Source organism: Tupaia chinensis, unplaced genomic scaffold, assembly GCF_000334495.1.
Source record: "Tupaia chinensis unplaced genomic scaffold, TupChi_1.0 Scaffold143695_1, whole genome shotgun sequence".
Classification (NCBI taxonomy): Eukaryota; Metazoa; Chordata; class Mammalia; order Scandentia; family Tupaiidae; genus Tupaia; species Tupaia belangeri.
This window is the reverse complement of record NW_006203543.1, coordinates 815902-835126: the sequence shown is the minus strand read 5'-3', so window position 1 is coordinate 835126 and position 19225 is coordinate 815902. Positions and strand designations below refer to the sequence as shown.

General features: G+C 38.8%; 1 protein-coding gene across 3 annotated transcripts in view; it reads left to right on the top strand.

Annotated features, from left to right (window-relative positions):
• Positions 1-19225, top strand: part of MAST4 (microtubule associated serine/threonine kinase family member 4) — a 195124-nt gene that overhangs the window by 94045 nt on the left and 81854 nt on the right. For 2 of the 3 annotated variants that reach the window (XM_014582630.2, XM_014582627.2), the window contains exons 3-5: positions 2443-2512; positions 8900-8978; positions 17383-17540. In XM_014582630.2, the coding sequence (XP_014438116.1) occupies positions 2443-2512; positions 8900-8978; positions 17383-17540 (307 nt within the window). Of the gene's footprint in view, positions 1-2442; positions 2513-7466; positions 7476-8899; positions 8979-17382; positions 17541-19225 lie in introns of all 3 variants that reach the window. The other variant, XM_027766794.1, reaches the window with a different exon arrangement.

Below are 19225 nucleotides of genomic sequence, written 5' to 3'. Positions count from 1 at the left end.
GAATAATGTTTACTTATTTAAGAATAGAGTTAAATGAACTAGCTCAGTATCCATACCTGTCTCTTCAGCCTCAAGGTGATGGGTCACCATATATTACAGAATGTTACATGGCTCCCTGAGGGCTATCATTAAATCTCTGAAAGTGAAGAGTTTCTACCTCTTTAGGTTTTTAAAAACATTTAATATGCTTTTCTTTTAATTGCTCTAGTTAACTACATCAGAATATTCATAGATAGTGTTTTCTTTCTTTCTTTCTTTCTCTTTCTCTTTCTCTTTCTCTTTCTCTTTCTCTTTCTTCCTTTTTAAGGTTTTTATCATTAGGTCATGTGCACTAACTGGAGAGACAGAGAGATACAGTGAGAGGGAAAGTGAGACTCACACCACCTGGGATGAGGTGACCATGCCATAATCCCCTCTCCTCATTCTCCTCTTGGGATTTTGGGCATGCATGCACAGGCATCCGGCATGAGTTTCAGGCTGCTGAGTCTGAGACTGGAACTGTGGTTGGCCATGTGAGAGTTCAGTTCCTTAAGCACAACTCCACTTGCTGACCCTGATATAGTGATGTCTTTATGAAGAACACAGGGCTAAAAATTTTGTGCAGGTTTTATTGGTCTTATTATCTCATTCTGAGTGAATAAAATAGCAAGGCTTGTTCTCAAAATGTCTTGGCATCAAACAATCAGTTGTTTTGTTATTCCTAATTATTTACCGGTAGTTTGCTCTATATGGTGTGTGAGCAAAAGGAACTTTTTTTTTTCCCCAAATAAAACTCAAAATCTACATGAAGATTCCTGGTATTAGATTATTGTCTATAGGGAACAAAACCTTTTGGCCATTGTGAAATGATCAAGATCTTTCAAGGAATATGAAGAATAAACTATAAGCTAAATTGGAGGTGTGGGGGAAATGAAGTCTGTGGAAAGAAATGAAAAGAACTTAATTTAGCTGTGTATATAAATGGACAAAATGAATCTTGGATTACTGGATGGCAAAAGCAGAATCCATTTCTCTAGGGACCCAAGGAACAACAGATGCAAAGGCATGATAAATTTCATTGCAGCAGGGGGAAAATGCTTCTTGATTCTCTATCCATAAAAAAAATGGGCCTCTCAGCGCTTCCCAGTTAAATGGCTTTGATTGTGCTGTCTATCATAAAGTTAATGGCATCTGTTGAGGACATCACTATAAAATTTGCAACCTTAAGTTAATTGAAAATTTTCAGTAGAAATGTAGCCAGGCCAGAAGTCCTCAAGGTAACACTAAACTTACCCTCCTCAATGTGTTAGTCTGTTGATTTTGCAAACTGGTAATAAATTGTTTACTTTTATAGCCAGATACTGACTTGAACATGAAATGTTATATTCCTTACACCTAATTACGATTGTCACTTTCATTAAGAAACCAGTAATGTGGCAACTGTATCTTCCTGATTCATTTTTCAATTTTTTCAAGAATATACCGGTTGCTTTGCAGCTTTTCCTCATCTCTTTATTTAAAGCAGCTACAATCCCATGTGGTCCTCAGACAATTTTGCCAATCTAATTAAGTATGCAGAGAGAGCAGGGTGGTCTGGAGTGTCCTAAACTCGCCCTCACCAGCTGCCTGCCAAGCTTTCTCAATGATCGGCAGCAGGTTGAATCGTCTAATGGAGAAAGTAACAAGCCCCAGAGGAGCTGCCCTCCTTCCAGTGAGCAATCACAGCTCTACACTGCGTCTGAAGGACTTGGAGACTCGCTCTGTCAGCCGTTGGGGGCCTGTGGCTTTCAGAGGCTGCCTGGCCAGTCACAGTCCAGCTGCTTAGGGGCAGAGGGATTGCTGAAGAAAATATTGACAATGGGTGCTCCTGCTGGGCCACCCCTGGTGATGCTGAGATTGGTCAGGGCTGATTGTAGAGAAAGGTGAGAAGTGCTGAATTCTCCCCAGAATTCTACAACTAGATGGACACATCCACCTTTAAAGTATGTGCTTTGGAACATGAGGATTTATTTCTGAGGAGTCAGACTTTTATTCAGTCAACTATAAATGAAAATACTATGGCTGCCTCCCCCAAATAGAAAGCACCCCTGGATTGAAACCTGTGCTTACCCGTCCATCCTGCCCTTTGAAATGTTAGTATTTGAAGGTCACAACCAACACATGTATATACTTACTATTCTGTCAAACAGAAATGCTTCCTTTATTCAGTTTATGCCGGGCTGCTGCTGGGTGCTGCAGGTGAATGTGTTCATTCATGTGTCTTGCACATTCAGGAAGTTGTGCTGGAACCCAGGTAACCCCACTTCCCTTAAACTCCTGCCCCAGGTGAAACGAAAACATAGGGGAAAGAGCATTTTACAAAAATGTAAAGAAGCTTCTTACTAAGAAGATGATTTTCTGGGTATGTATAAAGATAGAAAACCAAAATCATGTTGTAAATTTTTCTCATCTTTCTCTCTACAGGAAACAGCCCTCAAGATAGTCCAAGAAATTTCTCTCCTAGTGCCTCAGCCCATTTTTCATTTGCACGGAGGTAAGGACCTCTTGGAACTGAAGTAATGAAGTGTCATGCAGAGCACGCAGAGAATCCCATTGTCTTGCCTGGTCTTCCTCCAGCCCCTGCCTTCTGCCTTGGGAGGCCCTGTTGATTATCCTAAAGCCAGCTCCTCTGGTGGAAGGAACCTTAGGGCTGCCCACAGAACTTAGTTATCACGTATGTGGTTTAACAGTCTAACAATGACTTTTGTCTAATGTTAAGAGTTATGTGTCCCTGTTCTGGTCCTGTACAAGATGAGAAGGTCCCCAGAAGGGTAGGAAATTGTCCTTTTCCATCTTTTTTTTCCATTCCTTGTTTAGGGCCTTAAACTGCTTTGTGTTCAACAAGTTTTCACTGGTTTATCTGTGTGACCTGATTTATCTTTGTCCTAGTAAAATTTTGTTGTTGTTGAAATATTTTGTATAAATAATGACTTTCTTGGGATCACAGGTATAAACTCTGAAATGTCCCTCTATCTGACAACATCAAACCAGCCATTTTATTATTCTTTCGAAAAAGCCTTATATAAGCTGTGGGGTGCTTTGTGTTTTCTCTTCCTGTCCTGCTGAGACTTGCACACCAAATGCCAGGATACGTACCTCATATCAAGGTCACTGAGTCCAGAGGTGGCATTGTGGCTGCCCAGAGGATACTGGGACATCTGAGCTACTACTGCACCTTTTGGTATGGGTCTTTTCCTGTGAGTTAGCCAAGTTGGAGGAGTCTACGCTGTTTTTCCATCCATATTCTTCACGTGGAATTAGTGCATTTCACTTCATCAGATTCAAATATTCACCTTTCTGAGCTCCTTCACGTGTCTCCTATACATATTTTGTTTTCTTCTGTCCAGAAAACATACAGAGGAGGGACCAGCAGTTAGTGTAACGGCTATGTCGCTGGACTCCCATGTAGTCAACCACGGTTTAAGTCCCAGACCTGGTAGCTTAAACTCACGCCAGGCGCGTGTGCACTGCATGCCCAAGATCCCGAGAGGAGAATGGAGGAGAAGGGATTGCAGCGTGGCCATCCCCCCGGGGGGGTGATTTCTCACTTTCTGTCTCTCTGTCTCTCTCTGTCTTTCTGGCGAGCACATGCACCCTATAGTAAAAAAAAAAAGCCTCTCAAAAACAAACAAACAAACAAACAAACAAAAAAACCCTTTACTGGGTTTCTAATTATTCAGAATAAATTTGGTTTATGGTCTGAATGTCCTAGATATTTGGTAAATTTTCCTCAGAGACCAAATCATATTCTGAAGTGAATTAAAGTAGAACTTGAGGTAAGCGGGTGGTGTAGTTGTTAAAGTGCTGGACTCCCACATGACCAATGACAGTTTGAATCCTAAATCTGGCATCTTGAAAATCACCATGTAGCAAGAAATTAGCCCCTGGAGGATGGAGAAGGGATTGCAGCATGGTTATCCCCCTGGGGAGTGATTTCTCACTTTCTCTCTGTGTGTCTCTCTGGCTAGCACACACGACCAATAGCAAAAATCTCTTTAAAAGAAAAAAAGTCAAATGTAATAAAAACTCGTAGGTAGGTTTAGAAGGTTTATTAAGTAGGTTTATATTTGTTCCTACATCCATCACAAAGCAAAACTCACAGTGTCCTCGCTACCACTTGTCAGTCTTACTGCGTTTATATTACGAAATCCAGAAAAAGGATATGTTTATAGCATTTTCTAAATTCTGAATAATTAAGATTCCATTATAAAACCTTACAACTCCCCCCCAAAGTTTTTTTTTCTCTCTTTATAGTCATTTCTCTCTTTTTTTTTTTTTTGGAGACGTTTTTGCTACAGGGTGCGTTCGCTTGCCAGAGAGACAGAGAGAGACAGAAAGCAAAGATCACCCCCCAGGGGGGATGGCCACGCCACAGTCCCTTCTCCTCCATTCTCCTCTCGGGGTCTTGGGCACGCACGCACATGCTCCTGGCGTGAGTTTAAGCCACCAGGTCTAGGACTTGAACCATGGTTGACTACATTTGAATTTAGCTACATAGCCATTACACTAACTGCTGGTCCCTTTAGTCATTTCTTATGATATGTGAAATGTTTATATGTAGCCCACCATGGACAGGATATAAAAATGATTAAGACATTATCTTCAAGGAACTTTTTGAGACCAACACTCTGATTTTCTCTCAATTTCAACTTGTATTTAGTTCTCATTTAAAGTGCTATAAAGAAAATGTGAAAATTAACTTGTCTAAGATAGCCAATATTTGTCCAGTGAATATTAATTCATGGTGCTACTATTCCAAGTGGAAAAAAAATCCTATAAAAATTGATAAGCAAATGCCCATCATAGTTTTAAAGCACATCTCTAAAAAAAGGGGGAGGGAATGCATTTAATTACTTTAAGTAATAAGAAAAATGCAAATCTCATTATAGAGTGCACTTAAACATGACAGAAATCACAGTCTCTTAATCCTGCTAGATTTATAATAATTAAGAAAATCTAGTAATAAAGTAGGTAACTAGAGGACCGATGAATCTGGGTTCTGTGCTATTAAAAAAAAATACACAAACCCCCAGGCATGTTAATTTTTGACAAATAAATCATAAACCGTGACAGGAGATTATCACAGACGACCTCAAGTTCATTTTGTATAAATTTCCAGATGGAACTCCCTCCACACTCTTCAAAAAGTATTAATTTAGATTAGGACATGAGTGATCATCGTTTTAAACTTCTATTTCAGTAAATAGAACCCTATCTTAGCTATGAAAATTGGTGTATTTTTATTTAACATCTGGGGTCTTTCTTTTCCATTTTAGATTGATTTTCATTCAGAAAATACAGAGATTTCACACAGGGGTCACCCCTTCCCTTCCACTTGGTGTGCATTTATGGGCTTTTAAGAAGTAATATGATTTTGAGGATCCCACATTTTATTTTTTGGTAAATTCAGTTCAATATAGGAAATATTTGAAATGTTGCCCTTTTTAGCTTGGGTAAAATGACTTTTCATCTTTTCTGATCTTCCTACATGGGATAATTAATACTGACCCATTAGATATCCTCTGTAATATAGTAGTCTAATAATATACTAGAAGGCAAGATGGCATGCAATTGGTTTCCATAGTTTTTAATGCAATTTTGAGAGATATTTTTCTCCTATAGGGCATGTGTGCTCACCAGAGAGAGAGAAACAGAAAGTGAGAAATCACTCCCTAAGGGGTATAGCCATGCCGCAATTCCTTCTTCTCAATTTTCCTCTTGGGCTTTTGAACACACACACACATGTGGCAGGTGTGAGTTTCAAGCTGCCAGGTCCAGGACTCGAACCACAGTCAATTACATGAGAGTCCAGTGACATAACCATTGCACCATCTGCTGGTCCCTTGAGTTAACTTTTTAATGTTAAGTTAAAGCAAAATAGCAGCATAATACAGTAGTTTTATTTAGGGCAAGGAAAAGGTTTCACATTGTTAATTGTTATACTTATTTACAATCTACTTGATTGTGCAGTTACTTAATATTTGCTTATTTATTTAGGTAGTAAGCCGAGAAAATAATAACTGCCTCGCCTTTCTCAGAAGTTGTAGAGTTTTAATGATAATAAATTGCTTTCACTTTCATTGGAAATACAGAGCACTTGAATACATGCCTCGGGTCTCTCCTCGTAGCCTAGTTATCATTCATCAGGTTAAATCCCAGAATATATTTCCACAGGCAAATGGCTAGAACAGGCTTGCCTGCTACGTTCAGGTCACCAGACACTTGTAACCGCCCATTTATTCTTTCAGAAGTCCTTCTGGAAAGGATGTTAGTGGGCTACATAGTTCAACTTGTTCCAAGATAAACTAGAATACACAGTGTATCCCCTAGGTGACTGTAACAATGAAATAAATCTGCTTGTTCTTTATACAGTTTATACAGCCAGGTTGATACTGGAACTTTTCATTCTTTCTTTGTTGTACACAGTATTAATCTAAATTGTGAGTAGTCTCAAAATGATTTTTTTTTTTGTCAGTCTCTGTGTCCTATGTTCCCATCAGATGATTTTCGCTTTTTGCTTTTTCACTTAATGTAACATTGCGATTACCACCCACAAGGAAGAGACTCTTTTCAGAAAGCCTTGTTGCTTTGGCAAGAGTATAGTCTTATCTTCAGATGACATTTTATTGTAACTACTGCAAAGAAAAGACAACATTGTTAGTAGGATCCAAATTGCTCTCCTGTGATAGCTTTCTTGGAAAAAAGGGCTTGCTCTCTCTTAAGTACTGTATGTTGCATATATAGTAACTTCTGATGTGCGGTTGTCATGGTAATGAAAATGCAATGGTCTTCTGTGCTCCATTTGAGTAAATAGGCACGGACGACTTAGGGAACTTTATGAGACGTAAATTATTTCTGGTCCGCGGCTGTACAGGGTACTGAGCACATTCTTGTTTAAACATCTTTCTAGTTGTGTGTTTTCCAGAGTAAGCAAATGTAATTTATGCTTCAGAACTAATAAGAACATGTCTCCTCCTGGAATTGTTCATTCATCTGAAATATGTTCACTGATACCTGAGGGAAAGGGGAGTTAATGAATCACAAAACAAAATCATGGTGGGGGAAATTGTGTCCCTCACTCTTTCTTTGACTAGTTTCTGATAATTGCTATTAAATGGACTGAATAATTCTTTTAAAAATCATATCCTCTTCTTACTTTTTCGAATTGGAGATGTTTAAAATGCAAAGTGTGAGAATGGGTTTTTAGCTCTAGGAAGTACCCCCAAATAAAATAGGGTCAAATTATTTTGTGTTCATTTCATAAATAGACATTTTTCTAAGCTTGTTGTAATTATATTCTTATTGTTAACCTTTTCAATTGTTTCAAAATATTTTAAGAGAATTATTACTTAGCCCCCCCCTCTTTTTATCTTGTATATTTACATACATCTTATTTTGCTTTTTTTTTTTAACACACTTGATTCAATTGTACTCTACTCATGGTACAGAAATGACAGGTAAATTTTACTAAAATCTTAACATTGTAATATTTATGTGATTTGTCCACTCGAATTTCTCCATTTTGTCTTTATGGACCATTCACATTTATTGAAGGTATCATCCATGGTAACTTATATTTTTCCTCGCATACAAATTTAGACTAAAATGTCTGTTGTTGTTTTTTTTTTCATGAAAGTCTATGACATTTCTCAAAATCAAGTCTGATGCTGTTTAATTCTGTGACTTCAGCTTATTGTGACTGTGTCTCTGGTGAATTTTGTCCACTCTCCTCTCTCACCTGGTTAATTAGTGTCATCATGGATTACAAAAGTCCACGTATGCTACTGCATCCAAGAATGCAGTATTGCACTCAGTGTCTTCTGTTTTGCCCTTGACAAACTTTGCATGTATTTGCTTTCACAACATTAAATGATTTGTTAAGATGCAACGTTACTTGAAATTGCTACTAAAGTAATGGCCCTAGAATGCCAGAGATTTCAGGAAAGTTGCTTTTTATACCACCTTGCCTTAGCTGCAGCATTGCCTGGAATACTGCATTAACTCATCTGGCACCTTTTGAATGACCCTCATTCATTACCAGAGTCCAACTCAGAAACTACCCAGCCTGTCACCATTTGAAGATTAAAACTGGTGTCTTCGCCACATCCGGCAGCTTTGGCTCTAAGAGCAGGGCAGACAGCTTGAGTCTTTGCGTTAAGTTCTGTAACTGGGGGAGACATTTTTCATTCTGCCCCAGCTGTTACTGGCCAAGGTAGGGCTGGCTGCATGCTCAAAACCTCTGCAAGTGGCTTTTGCTGCAACCCTTTATGAAGCCAGGTCATGTCAGAAGGCAGTAACTATTAAGAGATTCTGAGCATAAGGTCAGTCACTTTCTTAATACAGAAGTTATTTGCCACTTAAAGCTTGAGCCAGCTGTGAACCCACTGATCCTTCTTCGCTAGGTGTGATGAGCAGAACTGTCCCCTTGGAGATAATAAGCAGAAAGTGTTTAGGGTACAATGACTGTCCCGACGTGCTCTGTTACGTGCTAGAATTCAGGCTCCTTTAAAGACCGTTGATCAGGTTCTCCATTTCCAGATGAGAGTGCTTTTCCTCCTCCCTTGCTGTTTTGATTCATTTGAATCTGCTGAGTCTGACCATCGTAATTATCCCTGGTATTCATTTTGTCAAAGTGTATTAGTGAGAGATCAATACTATGGATCAACCCATTCACTTTCTACTTGTTTGGGTGTATTGATTCAGTTTAAATAAAAGTCAACCTGCTGTATAATGTTTGTTTACCCTGACCCTTGCTGAATATTTCCCCATCCTCACAGAGTATGTTTGTGTCATTTGTTTGACTAAAAATACTTGGTTTCCCTGGGCTTCCAGTGTAACAGTACTCAAGCGCTGGCCTAAGCTAAACTCTCTTTCTCGATAGGACTGATGGACGCCGCTGGTCCTTGGCTTCTCTCCCCTCCTCTGGCTATGGGACGAACACGCCCAGTTCCACGGTATCCGTAAGTGTCTGAGTGTGCTTGTTCTCTCTCTCTCTCTCTCTCTCTCTCCCTCTCTCTCTCTCTCTCTGCCACCCCCTCCACACCACAGAGCTATTACACAGCAGTATATTCTCTGAGTGTTTTCTGGTAGGAAGGAGAAGATCAGTTCTGAGTGTCTGCCACTCTGAATAGGTTCCACATCAAGTGATGGCCTTAGAAACATAAAAAGGACATTCTTTTGCCGTGAGCTTTTGAATGGTGGCGTGTAAATAAGTCTCTACACCATTGGTTTAGTTTGGGGGAGAATACACAATCTGGTTTTCTTGCTTTGGTTCCATGCCAGTGATACTGGTCCTGAAAATACCATTACACTTTGATGGACTGGGTCTTTTTTCTTGTGTGCCTTATATAGAGGTGGTTTTGTTTGTGTTTTTCTGGTTTTGTGTTGATTTTTATCTCCTTTAAAGGGGGGAAAAAACAGTAAGCCTTAAATTTGTGTCTTCTAGGTAAGAACTTTGTTTTAAGGAGAGATTAAAATTAGAGTTAAGTTAGAAAGGTGAAGATAAATAAAGAGACAAGATAGAGGGAACCAGCAGTTAGCGTAATGGCTATGTCGCTGGACTCCCACGTAGTCGACCGCAGTTCGCGTCCTTGACCAGGTGGCTTAAAACTCACGCCAGGCGCGTGTGCATGCGTATCCAAGATCCCGAGAGGAGAATGGAGGAGAAGGGATTGTGGCGTGACCATCCCCCCTGGGGGGTGATTTCTCGCTTTCTGTCTCTCTGCTCTCTGTCTGTCTGGTGAGTGCATGCGCCCTATAGCGAAAAACTCTAAAAAAAAAAAAAAAAAAAAAAGACAAGATAGAATTTTGAAGAATAAGGATACTTTTGCCCTAAACTATAACGTTTTAACAAAAGGCCAAGCAATTATTAGAAACAGTTCAGTAGGTTAGGTATCTGCTTTCTCAGTTTAAATTAGCGATGTCGTGGGCTGTCTGTGTCTGCCGGGCCCAGCATATCGAATGTGCTCAGTAAGAACTTGATGCGGCGGTCTGAGTACTCTCATAGTGCTAGGAATGTGGTCCTATGACTCTAGAGCCCCTTCTGACAAGTGAGTAGTCTTCCCCACCTTGTCAAAATTGTTGGTTTATTGCTTAGAGATATTCATCTAGTGTATTTTTCACAACCTGTGTTTAGCACTGTGTTAATCATATATTCTTAGCCACTTCGTAACACTTGAATTTATAAGAAACTACAGCTAAATCATCAAATTCTAACTACTTATCCCTACTGTCTCATATTAAGTGTTTCTAGAATTCTAAGTGCAGTCAATGTGAGTTTTTCAGAGCACCTTTACAATCAAATTATTAAAATACACTGGATTATTTTTACCAGACCCATCAAGAAGTCATTCGTTTTCCTGTCATCCCATTTCGTTGTAGTGTGTGAGTTCTCTGTCTATGTAGATCCTTTCTGGAAAACATGCTAATGACCTGGAGTAGTTTCAGTGGCACACTGGCCTCACATCAGTGAAAGATGCCTGAGAACTCTGAACAGCATCAGTGGATAAAGTCGTCGCTAAGCCGTCATTAGTTATTAAGGCGGTAATCATTATTAGTTATTAGCCCATATTTTAGATGTGGAAAATATGGAAAATTACAGTATGAACATAAATATCAAAATGTCTTACCAAAAAGAAAAGAAAGAGTAATTTAAAAAGGTTTTTTTAAGTAGTGTTATTCTTCCCCACATCCTTGGGCATTCTTGATTAGAACCAAATCATGAATAAACAGAATATTTTACTCTTTGTCCTGTAGCTTTTCTGATACATATTCTCTCTCTCTCTCTCTCTCTTTTTTTTTTATTTAGACTTTTGTTGTAAGGTGTGTGCTCTCACTGGAGAGAGACAGAGAAAGAGAGAGAGAGAAATCAACCCTCAGGGAGGATGGCCACACTCCAGTCCCTGCTCCTTCATGTTCCTTTTGGAATTTTGGGCATGCACACACATGTGCCCAGCATTTTTCAAGCTGCCAACTTCGAGACTCAAACCCCGGAGTTGGCTATGTGGAAACCAGCATCTTAACCACCATGTTACCTTCTGACCCCACATTCTTTTTGCCCCCCCCCATTTATTTAATTTTAATTTTATTTGTTATTGTTTTGTTTTTGATTTTTAAAATTTTGAGGAAAGAGAGAAAGAGAAAGCGAGAGAGTAAGCTGCCAGGTATGGGACTTGATCCACAGTCAACCATGTGGGAGTCCAACACCTTAACCACCGTGCCACTTGCTGGCCCCACCAAATTCTCTTTTAATCTTCCCTATAACTTAAATTTAAATTCGTGTCTCTTCACTTCATATTATTTCTTTTGCATTGCCTTCAGTCAAGTTTTATTATGGTTTGGATACAGGAATCTCTCTTTCACAAGAAAAAGAGCACAGGATACAGGATCTTTCTTCTTTCCAGCTCTTAATAGTAAACTATACTCCATTTTTTTTTTTAAAGATTTTTTTTGCCATAGGGTGTTTATGCTCAAGATAGAGACAGAGGGAGGGAATCACCACCCTGGGGAAATGGCCTTGAAATCCTTCTCCTCCACTCTCCTCCTGGGACTTTGAACACACATGCCATGTTCCCGGTATCAGTCTCAAGCTACCAGGCCCGGGACTCTAACCACAGTCAGCCTTGTGGGAATCTAGCACCTGGATGACCACACCAAATGCTGGCCCCAATGATACACCACTTTTTTTTTTAAAGTTATTTTTATTTATACATTCAATTGCTATACGTCATTTAGATTGTAAAGAGATACACCCCTTTTTAAGGTGACTGTAAAGGAAGGGTTAGCAACAAGGCATTGGACCACGTTTGGTACAAATAATTTTAAAAATGTATTTTTACAAAAAAATATATTTTTACAAATGCTAAACATTAGTCTAACTACAGTCAGTCCTCTGTATCTGTGGGCTCCATAACTGCAGATTCACCATCCACAAATAGAAAATGTCTCTGTCTCTCTCCAGTGAATGTGTGTACCCTAAGGCAAAAACCTGAACGGTGAAAACCTAAATAGTAATAATAACACAATAAAAATAATACAAATGAGAAAACAACACAGTGTAACAACTATTCATATTTACATAGCATTTGCATTGTGTTAGGTGTTTTAAATATTCTAGAGATGATTTAACGTCGTTTATGGGAAGATGTGGGTAGGTTACACGCAGAGGCTGAGAATCTATTTATCAACTCTTTTATTTTATCAATAACACAAAAAGTAGTCTAAATCCTGATTCCTTTGCTCTTTATATGAAATATAAATGGCATTCTTAATACAGATCTTGTCATGAATAAACTTGACTCGGGGATCAGTCATAGTGGGATCATTACTGTCTCTAACTTATGTATGTGCTATGGCAGACGGCCCCTGAAACTTCATTTTTTGTTGGTTTGTTTTAGTCACACATACATATTCAGTTTTCTAACAGCTTTTCTCCTAAGTGATCATTTTATCAAAGAAGGTGGTGTCGTAACTGTTGATCTCAATATTCTCGATTTTTCTTTGAAAATGGAATTGTAGCTTATAACATCGCAACTTTACATTTTGCCAAGAAATGAGGAACTAGTCCGTTCTTGGACTGCAGATACTGGAGTGCAAAAGTTCAGTCATCTTTTCTCCTTATTGGCTGTTGACCAAATTAATGAGTGGAAGTAGGAAAGTTACTTCGCACTTTCCTCAGTTTCTTTGTGTTCTTATTCTTTAAACATTAGAGCAAAGACTGCAGAACTGCTCAGTAGGGGTGGTTTTTTTCTTTTCTAAGTGTAATCCAAATTACTCTTGGATTCCCATTTCCCTGGGTGAACCGTTAATCATTTAGGAATCAGGAATGCTTTTTAGGTTTTTTAAAAATAAAAATATAGAGCATGCACAAATACTATTATAAGTACTTTGAAAATATAGTTTAAATTGTATATATAATTGTTTCTTTAGCAGCATGTCAGAACTGCTTATGCCAAAATATAAACAGTTTATATCTTTGTCCTTTGGGTATCATGGGAACAACCAAACTGCCAAGTGTTAAAAATACTATATTCTGGAATTGGAAAGATTTGGTCATATGATGTTAATTAGACCTCCTAGAAAATATTTAGTATTAAAACTAACTTCTTTTAATGTCACATTTTGTAGTTCAAATTAATTTGTGAAATTTATTAAAAATAATATTCAGATTGTAATTTTTAATCCTGAAATAAATAATGTAAAATTATAGCAGTAGCCAAACAGTCCTGCATGCATTTCTGACCAGATAAATTATTGCTTCTGAGTGAAAGAATAGAAATAAGAATATAAATACCCATATCAATACCCATAAATATGAGATTTACCATAAAATGATCTTCCCCTTGGTTGTTTTTTGTTTGTTTGTATTTTTAAAGAGAGATTTTTGCTATAGGGCACATGCACTCACCAGAGAGACAGAAAGTGATAAATCACCCCTCCAGAGAGAATGGGCATGCCTTAATCCCTTCTCCTCCATTCTCTCGGGATTTGGAACACACACACACACACACACACACAAACACACACACACACACACACACACACACACACACACACACATATGCACCTGGCATAAGTATGAGTTTTAAGCCACTGGGTCCGGGATTCGAACAGTGGGCAACTACATGGGAGTCCAGCAATGTAACCATTACACCATCTGCTGGACCCAAATTGTCTTGCTTTTAATAAATACCAAGTAGAGATTTATGTATGCACATGAATATTATTCTTTGCAAAATGATTATCTTGAAAGACTAAATGTTTATTTGAATGCTATCATATTCAGAACATGTTTTTGGAACACTTATTGCATGATTTTTTATGTTTATTTTTGTGCTTTCCAAGTAGATTTGATTTGTGGTATTGTCAAAAGTCATATGAAAACTATTGGGTTGTCAGAAAAGTCATGGCATGTTTTTTTTACTGTTTTTCTATGCAAAGATGCATCGTAACTTTTCCAACAACCCAACAGTTGCTTATCAGAATGACAGATGTCACGCTTAACGAACATGCTAAAAATATGAAATAATGATACCCAATTTATTGGAAAACTCTAAGCTAATTCTTTATATTCTTCTACAAGTTTGACCAATAGTAGTATCTTTTCAAGAACCCTGTGAGGTCTTGGTTATGGCAGTTCCAGCCCTCTGTCATCCAAGCTCTCCTCTGAGTTGCCTGTCTCTGCTTAAACTGAAGTTTGTACTTCTCTGTGTTCCAGCATGCTCAATATGGGGGCTCCATGTAGTATCTTTTGAATTACCCCCAGGGCATGGTGCTGGCCTACAATGGTTCCCAGTGCCCTGGGCTCATCCTAGTGTCACTTGGGGTTGCCAGTTTCCATTTACACCTTGCTTGTTCCAGCAGAGATGAAAAAGGACCTTTCCTCAGAGAAGCACCCCGCCTCCTAGTTTATTTAGTGCAGTGAAGTTATAACCTTCACTTGTATTCTCTGTCATGAAATGTGGGCCACATTGCTTAGGGAGTTACCTACTTCTGTGTATGATGAAACTGCAACATTTCCCTTAGATTTAACAGATGTTAATATTTTGTTACATTTGCTGCAGTTACTTTTTAAAAGTTTATTTTTATATTTTGTTTCATAAAACATGGACCAACCCTTGGCATGGTGGTTAAGGCTGTTAGATCCTAAATGGCTGGCCACATGTTTGAGTCCCTAACACGGAGGCTTGAGAAATACACCAGGCACGTATATCCTCGAAAGGAGGAGGAAACCGAAGTGAAAGGATTACGTTGTGACCATGACCTTAGTGGGTACTGGGATACCTTCTCACTTCCCCTCCACCCTCCCCGTATACCCCACATTGAGCACCATCTGTCAAAATTTAAGAGTAATTGGAGCCAGCAGGTGGTGTGGTGGTTAAGGCACCACCACATGGCTAACTATGGTTGGAATCCAGGACCTGGCCACTTGCTTTCTCACTTTCCCTCCCTCTGTCTCTCTCTCTGGTGAGCACACATGCTTTATAGTAAATTTACAAATAATAAGTAAAATTAAAATAAAATCTTAATTTTTAGAAAATAAATGAGTAAATAAAAGATTACAGATACCACTGAAATTCCTCTCTACCCAATCAATCCCTTTCTCCTTCCTTATAGGAACCCTTCTGTGAAGTTACTTGGTATTGTTCCCACACAAGGGCAGATATATGATAGCTTATGTAAAACTCTTGGGCCTTTGGTTTGGAATTAATTTTCACTTTTAGAAAGGTAACATGATCCCTGTACTGTACCTAACATCCTAGCAACAACTAGATCACCAGTTTATAATCAAATATGTTAGTATTTCTACAGCAACCTACATCAGACTTGCACACTAAGTGGATTAAACAAATATTTTAAATAACTTCCCTTCAATTCTGTTGATATTTTGCCACCAAAAGCTATTACTGTGAATTTATGAACAAATTTCTGGGTTTGTGAGTTTTATAATCTTGGATATAGAATTATGGGTATCGATTTACCTTTGAGACATATCTATAGATTCTTAATTCTGTTTTTCTATTTGCTAATTTCCTTACCTTTGCTTTTATTACCACTGCTTCTTTCATGCTTGCATTCATTTTATTATTTTTTTCATGATTTAGTCAATTGACTTAGTTCATGTGTTTTATTTCTTTTTCTATAGTGAAAGTATTTAAGTTTGTGTGCCTATACTTTCTCAATAGAGCTTTGGTTTATGTCATTATTCTTTCTGGTAGTGTTCTCATTTGTATGGTTTATAAAGCAATCTCATTACATGATAAAAATCCTCCTTTGTCTTAACATATATTTATTAAGGTATTTAATAATTCCTAGTCAAAGGGATTTTTTAATCTTTAGTTATTAATTTCTGGTGTTACTGTATTTACAAAGGTTGCTCTTAATGCAAAGATATGTTTTTTGGGGACCAACCAGAAGATGGCATAATGGTTATGTCACTAGACTCCCACATGATTGACGGTGGTTTGAATCCTGGACCTGACGGTTTCAAAATCATGTTTTGAGCTCATGTGTGTGCTTGCCCAAAATCGCAAGAGGAGGCTGGAGGAGAAGGGATTGTGGTGTGGCCATCCCCTTTGGGGCAATTTCTCTTTCTGTCTCTCTGGCAAGCACACACACCCTATAGAAAAAAAAAATCTGTCTTAAAAAAAAGATAGGTTTTTAAAAATTATATAGTAAAAGGCCTACCAGAACTGGCATTTTGAAATGGTAGTATCTTTCAAAATATGCTTAGTATAACTATTTTTCTACATATGCAAAACTTTCTCAGTCTCTTATATTGAAATTGCTTCCAGAGTTTGCGCCACCAAAAATGAAAACAACAAAAAGTTTCTTTGTCTGATGTGTCTCAAATTGACTAAAAGCCGTGTCATTATCTGTTTACCCTTTCTATCTCACCTTGTTCCCGGTGTTGGGAAATGATTTTCACAAAGCATATTTGCAGGCAGGGATGAAAATTTCATTATCAGTGAAGTCATTGTTTAAAGTGATAATCTTAGCTTAAAAAAAAGAGAGAGAGTGGGACCAGCAGTTGGCATAATGGCTATGTTGCTGGACTCCCATGTAGGTGACTGCAGTTCGAGTCCTGGACTCAGTGGCTTAAACTCACGCCAGAGGCGTGTGCATGCATGCCCAAGATCCTAAGAGGAGAATGGAAGAAAAGGGATTATAGTGTGACCAACCCCCCCGGGGGGGGGATTTCTCACTTTCTGTCTCTCTCTGTCTTTCTGGCAAGTGCACATGCCCTATAGCAAAGCCTCTCTTAAAAAAAAAAAAGAGAGAGAGAGAGAGAGAGAGAGAGAAAGAAAGAAAGAAAGGACAAAAATTATAATTCCAAATTTTAAAACAATGGCATTTTAGAGTAAAGTGCTTTCTTCACTCTCCCCTTTTCTCACATATTGATAGTGATTGCTTCAGGGGACAGCATGCATTACTAAGGTTTTATTGCCTTATTTATAATGTCACATCATATCATTTGCTTTATATTACTTATCTGAGAGTACTAGCATGGGGGCAGCAGTCGGTGTGAGGGTCCCACGCTCAGGTAAAAACGAATCCTGACGCAGTGCACCCATATCGTTCTAGTGGTCACTTTCTTGCTTTGGCTTGGATGGGGGTTCTGTCCATTTTTCAGAGCCAGGTTTTCTCTTGATAGGAAACTGTCTTTTGGGAGATTGTAGACAAATGAGATGAAATATGGATGACATTTTGACCTCTTCGAACATGTAGGCAATAGTTATTGTAATTAGACTGTGAAAAGGAAGCCCTGAGACAGTGGTATCACCCAAGTTCAGCAGTTTGAGCTCTCCTTCGTTTGAAGAATTTCTCTTTGAAATAATCTCATAACCTCCTTTTGGTTTGTTTCAGTCATCCTATTCCTCCCAGGAGAAGTTACATCAGTTACCATACCAACCAACACCAGATGAACTGCACTTCTTATCGAAACATTTTTGTACCACCGAAAGCATCGCCGCCGAGAACAGATGCAGGAACACGCCCATGCGCCCCCGTTCTCGAAGTCTGAGGTGTGTGGACCTGATTGAAAGCAGTTGCTTAGTTGGGTTATCTGGTCTCAGCCGTTTTCAGTAAAGACTTTTGGTTCTTTCATTCTTGGAAATGTTCATTGATTTGTGAACTAGTATAATTATCGTGTGATTTTCCGATCTACACATGATAATGTTCATTACCATCGAAAGGCATATTATTATTTTTCTTTTATTCAATTCTCACAATTTACTAATTGCTGCAATAGCAGTAATCATGATGGCCTTAGGGGACAACCTGTGAAAAAATTGTAGCTATAGGAAATTTCAAAGCAATCTAATTATGGCACAAAAGCAGTTAATATGATGTTAAGAGAGGGAGGCTTGGTTGAAAAGTAAGACAGAAGGATTTTTTCCAGATTCCTTTTTATACAAATAGAAAGCGATTTTTAAATGCTTTCTTCCCATCCAAAGTCTACCACGATTAGGAACAAATGTTTAGGAGTTTGTGTCACCTGAGCTTTGTGGATGCAAAGTGTAGCCCACTTGATGTTGAGTAAGGCAGTATTATTTTGACCTTGTTTCAAATATTATGTATTACAGTTTGTGTCTTCAGGAAGCAAACTGTAAAATCAAGGTTTGTGTTCAGGATGTTTATAAGGGAGTCTTTTGGGATCCATACCTGTGTAGGAGAAGGGAAAGCAGGACCTTCAGAGAGGGCAGTCTAGCTACAGTGCTGACCCAGCAGCCTCTGCACACTCCTCAGGGAGCTCCAAGGATGGTACAACTCATCCGGTTGTCTCTTTGGCCAACTGGCCCTCCCTTTATCTCCCCACCTCAGCCACTGGTTCCCTCACTGGTGTGTTACCCTGAGAAGGACATGGCCATGGACAGTGTGATTCTGTAGCTGAGACCATCCCTGAAGGGAGTGACAACTGAAGACGTCTGCTAATAGCAGTCCCAGCAGCTGGGGCATTAGGGTCTTCTTTGAAAGGAGCAGTCAGGGCAGTGCCTCTCCTTGTCCACTACTATATGAGATCTTGATATTGAAGGATCAGTGCACTCTGACATATTGAGGTTTTATTATTTTAAAAATAGCTAGTTACAGGACTAGCAGTTGGCGTAACGGCTATGTCGCTGGATCCCATGTAGTCGACCGCGGTTCAAGTCCCAGACCTGGTGGCTTAAACTCATGCTGGGCATGTGTGTGTGCATGCCTAAGATCCTGAGAGGAGAATGGAGAAAGAATTGTGGTGTGGCCATCCCCCCTGGGGGGTGATTTCTCGCTTTCTGTCTTTCCGGCTAGTGCATGCACCATATAGCAAAAACCTCTCTAAATAAATAAATAAATAAATAAATAGTTACAGAGACTGGCAGGTGTCATGGTGGTTAAGGTGCTAGACTCCCACATGGTGGACCATGATTCGAGTCCCAGACCTGACGGCTTTCTCACTCTTCCTCTCTCTCTCTTTCTCTTTCTGGTCAAATTAAAAATAATATAATTAATTAATTAATTAAATTAAAGCTATTCTAAAAATAGCTAGTTAAATACCCAGTTGAATATCAATGTTTCTAAGAAGGGTTTTCCCTTTGTACCTTTGTTTTTCATTTGGTTTCATAAACTAGTACTAAGTACAGTAGAGTCACACTGCATAATTGTAGGATACATTCCCTTACTTTGAGATCTGGGGTAAAAGGGAAATTTTACTCCTTTATCTGGAGGCCTG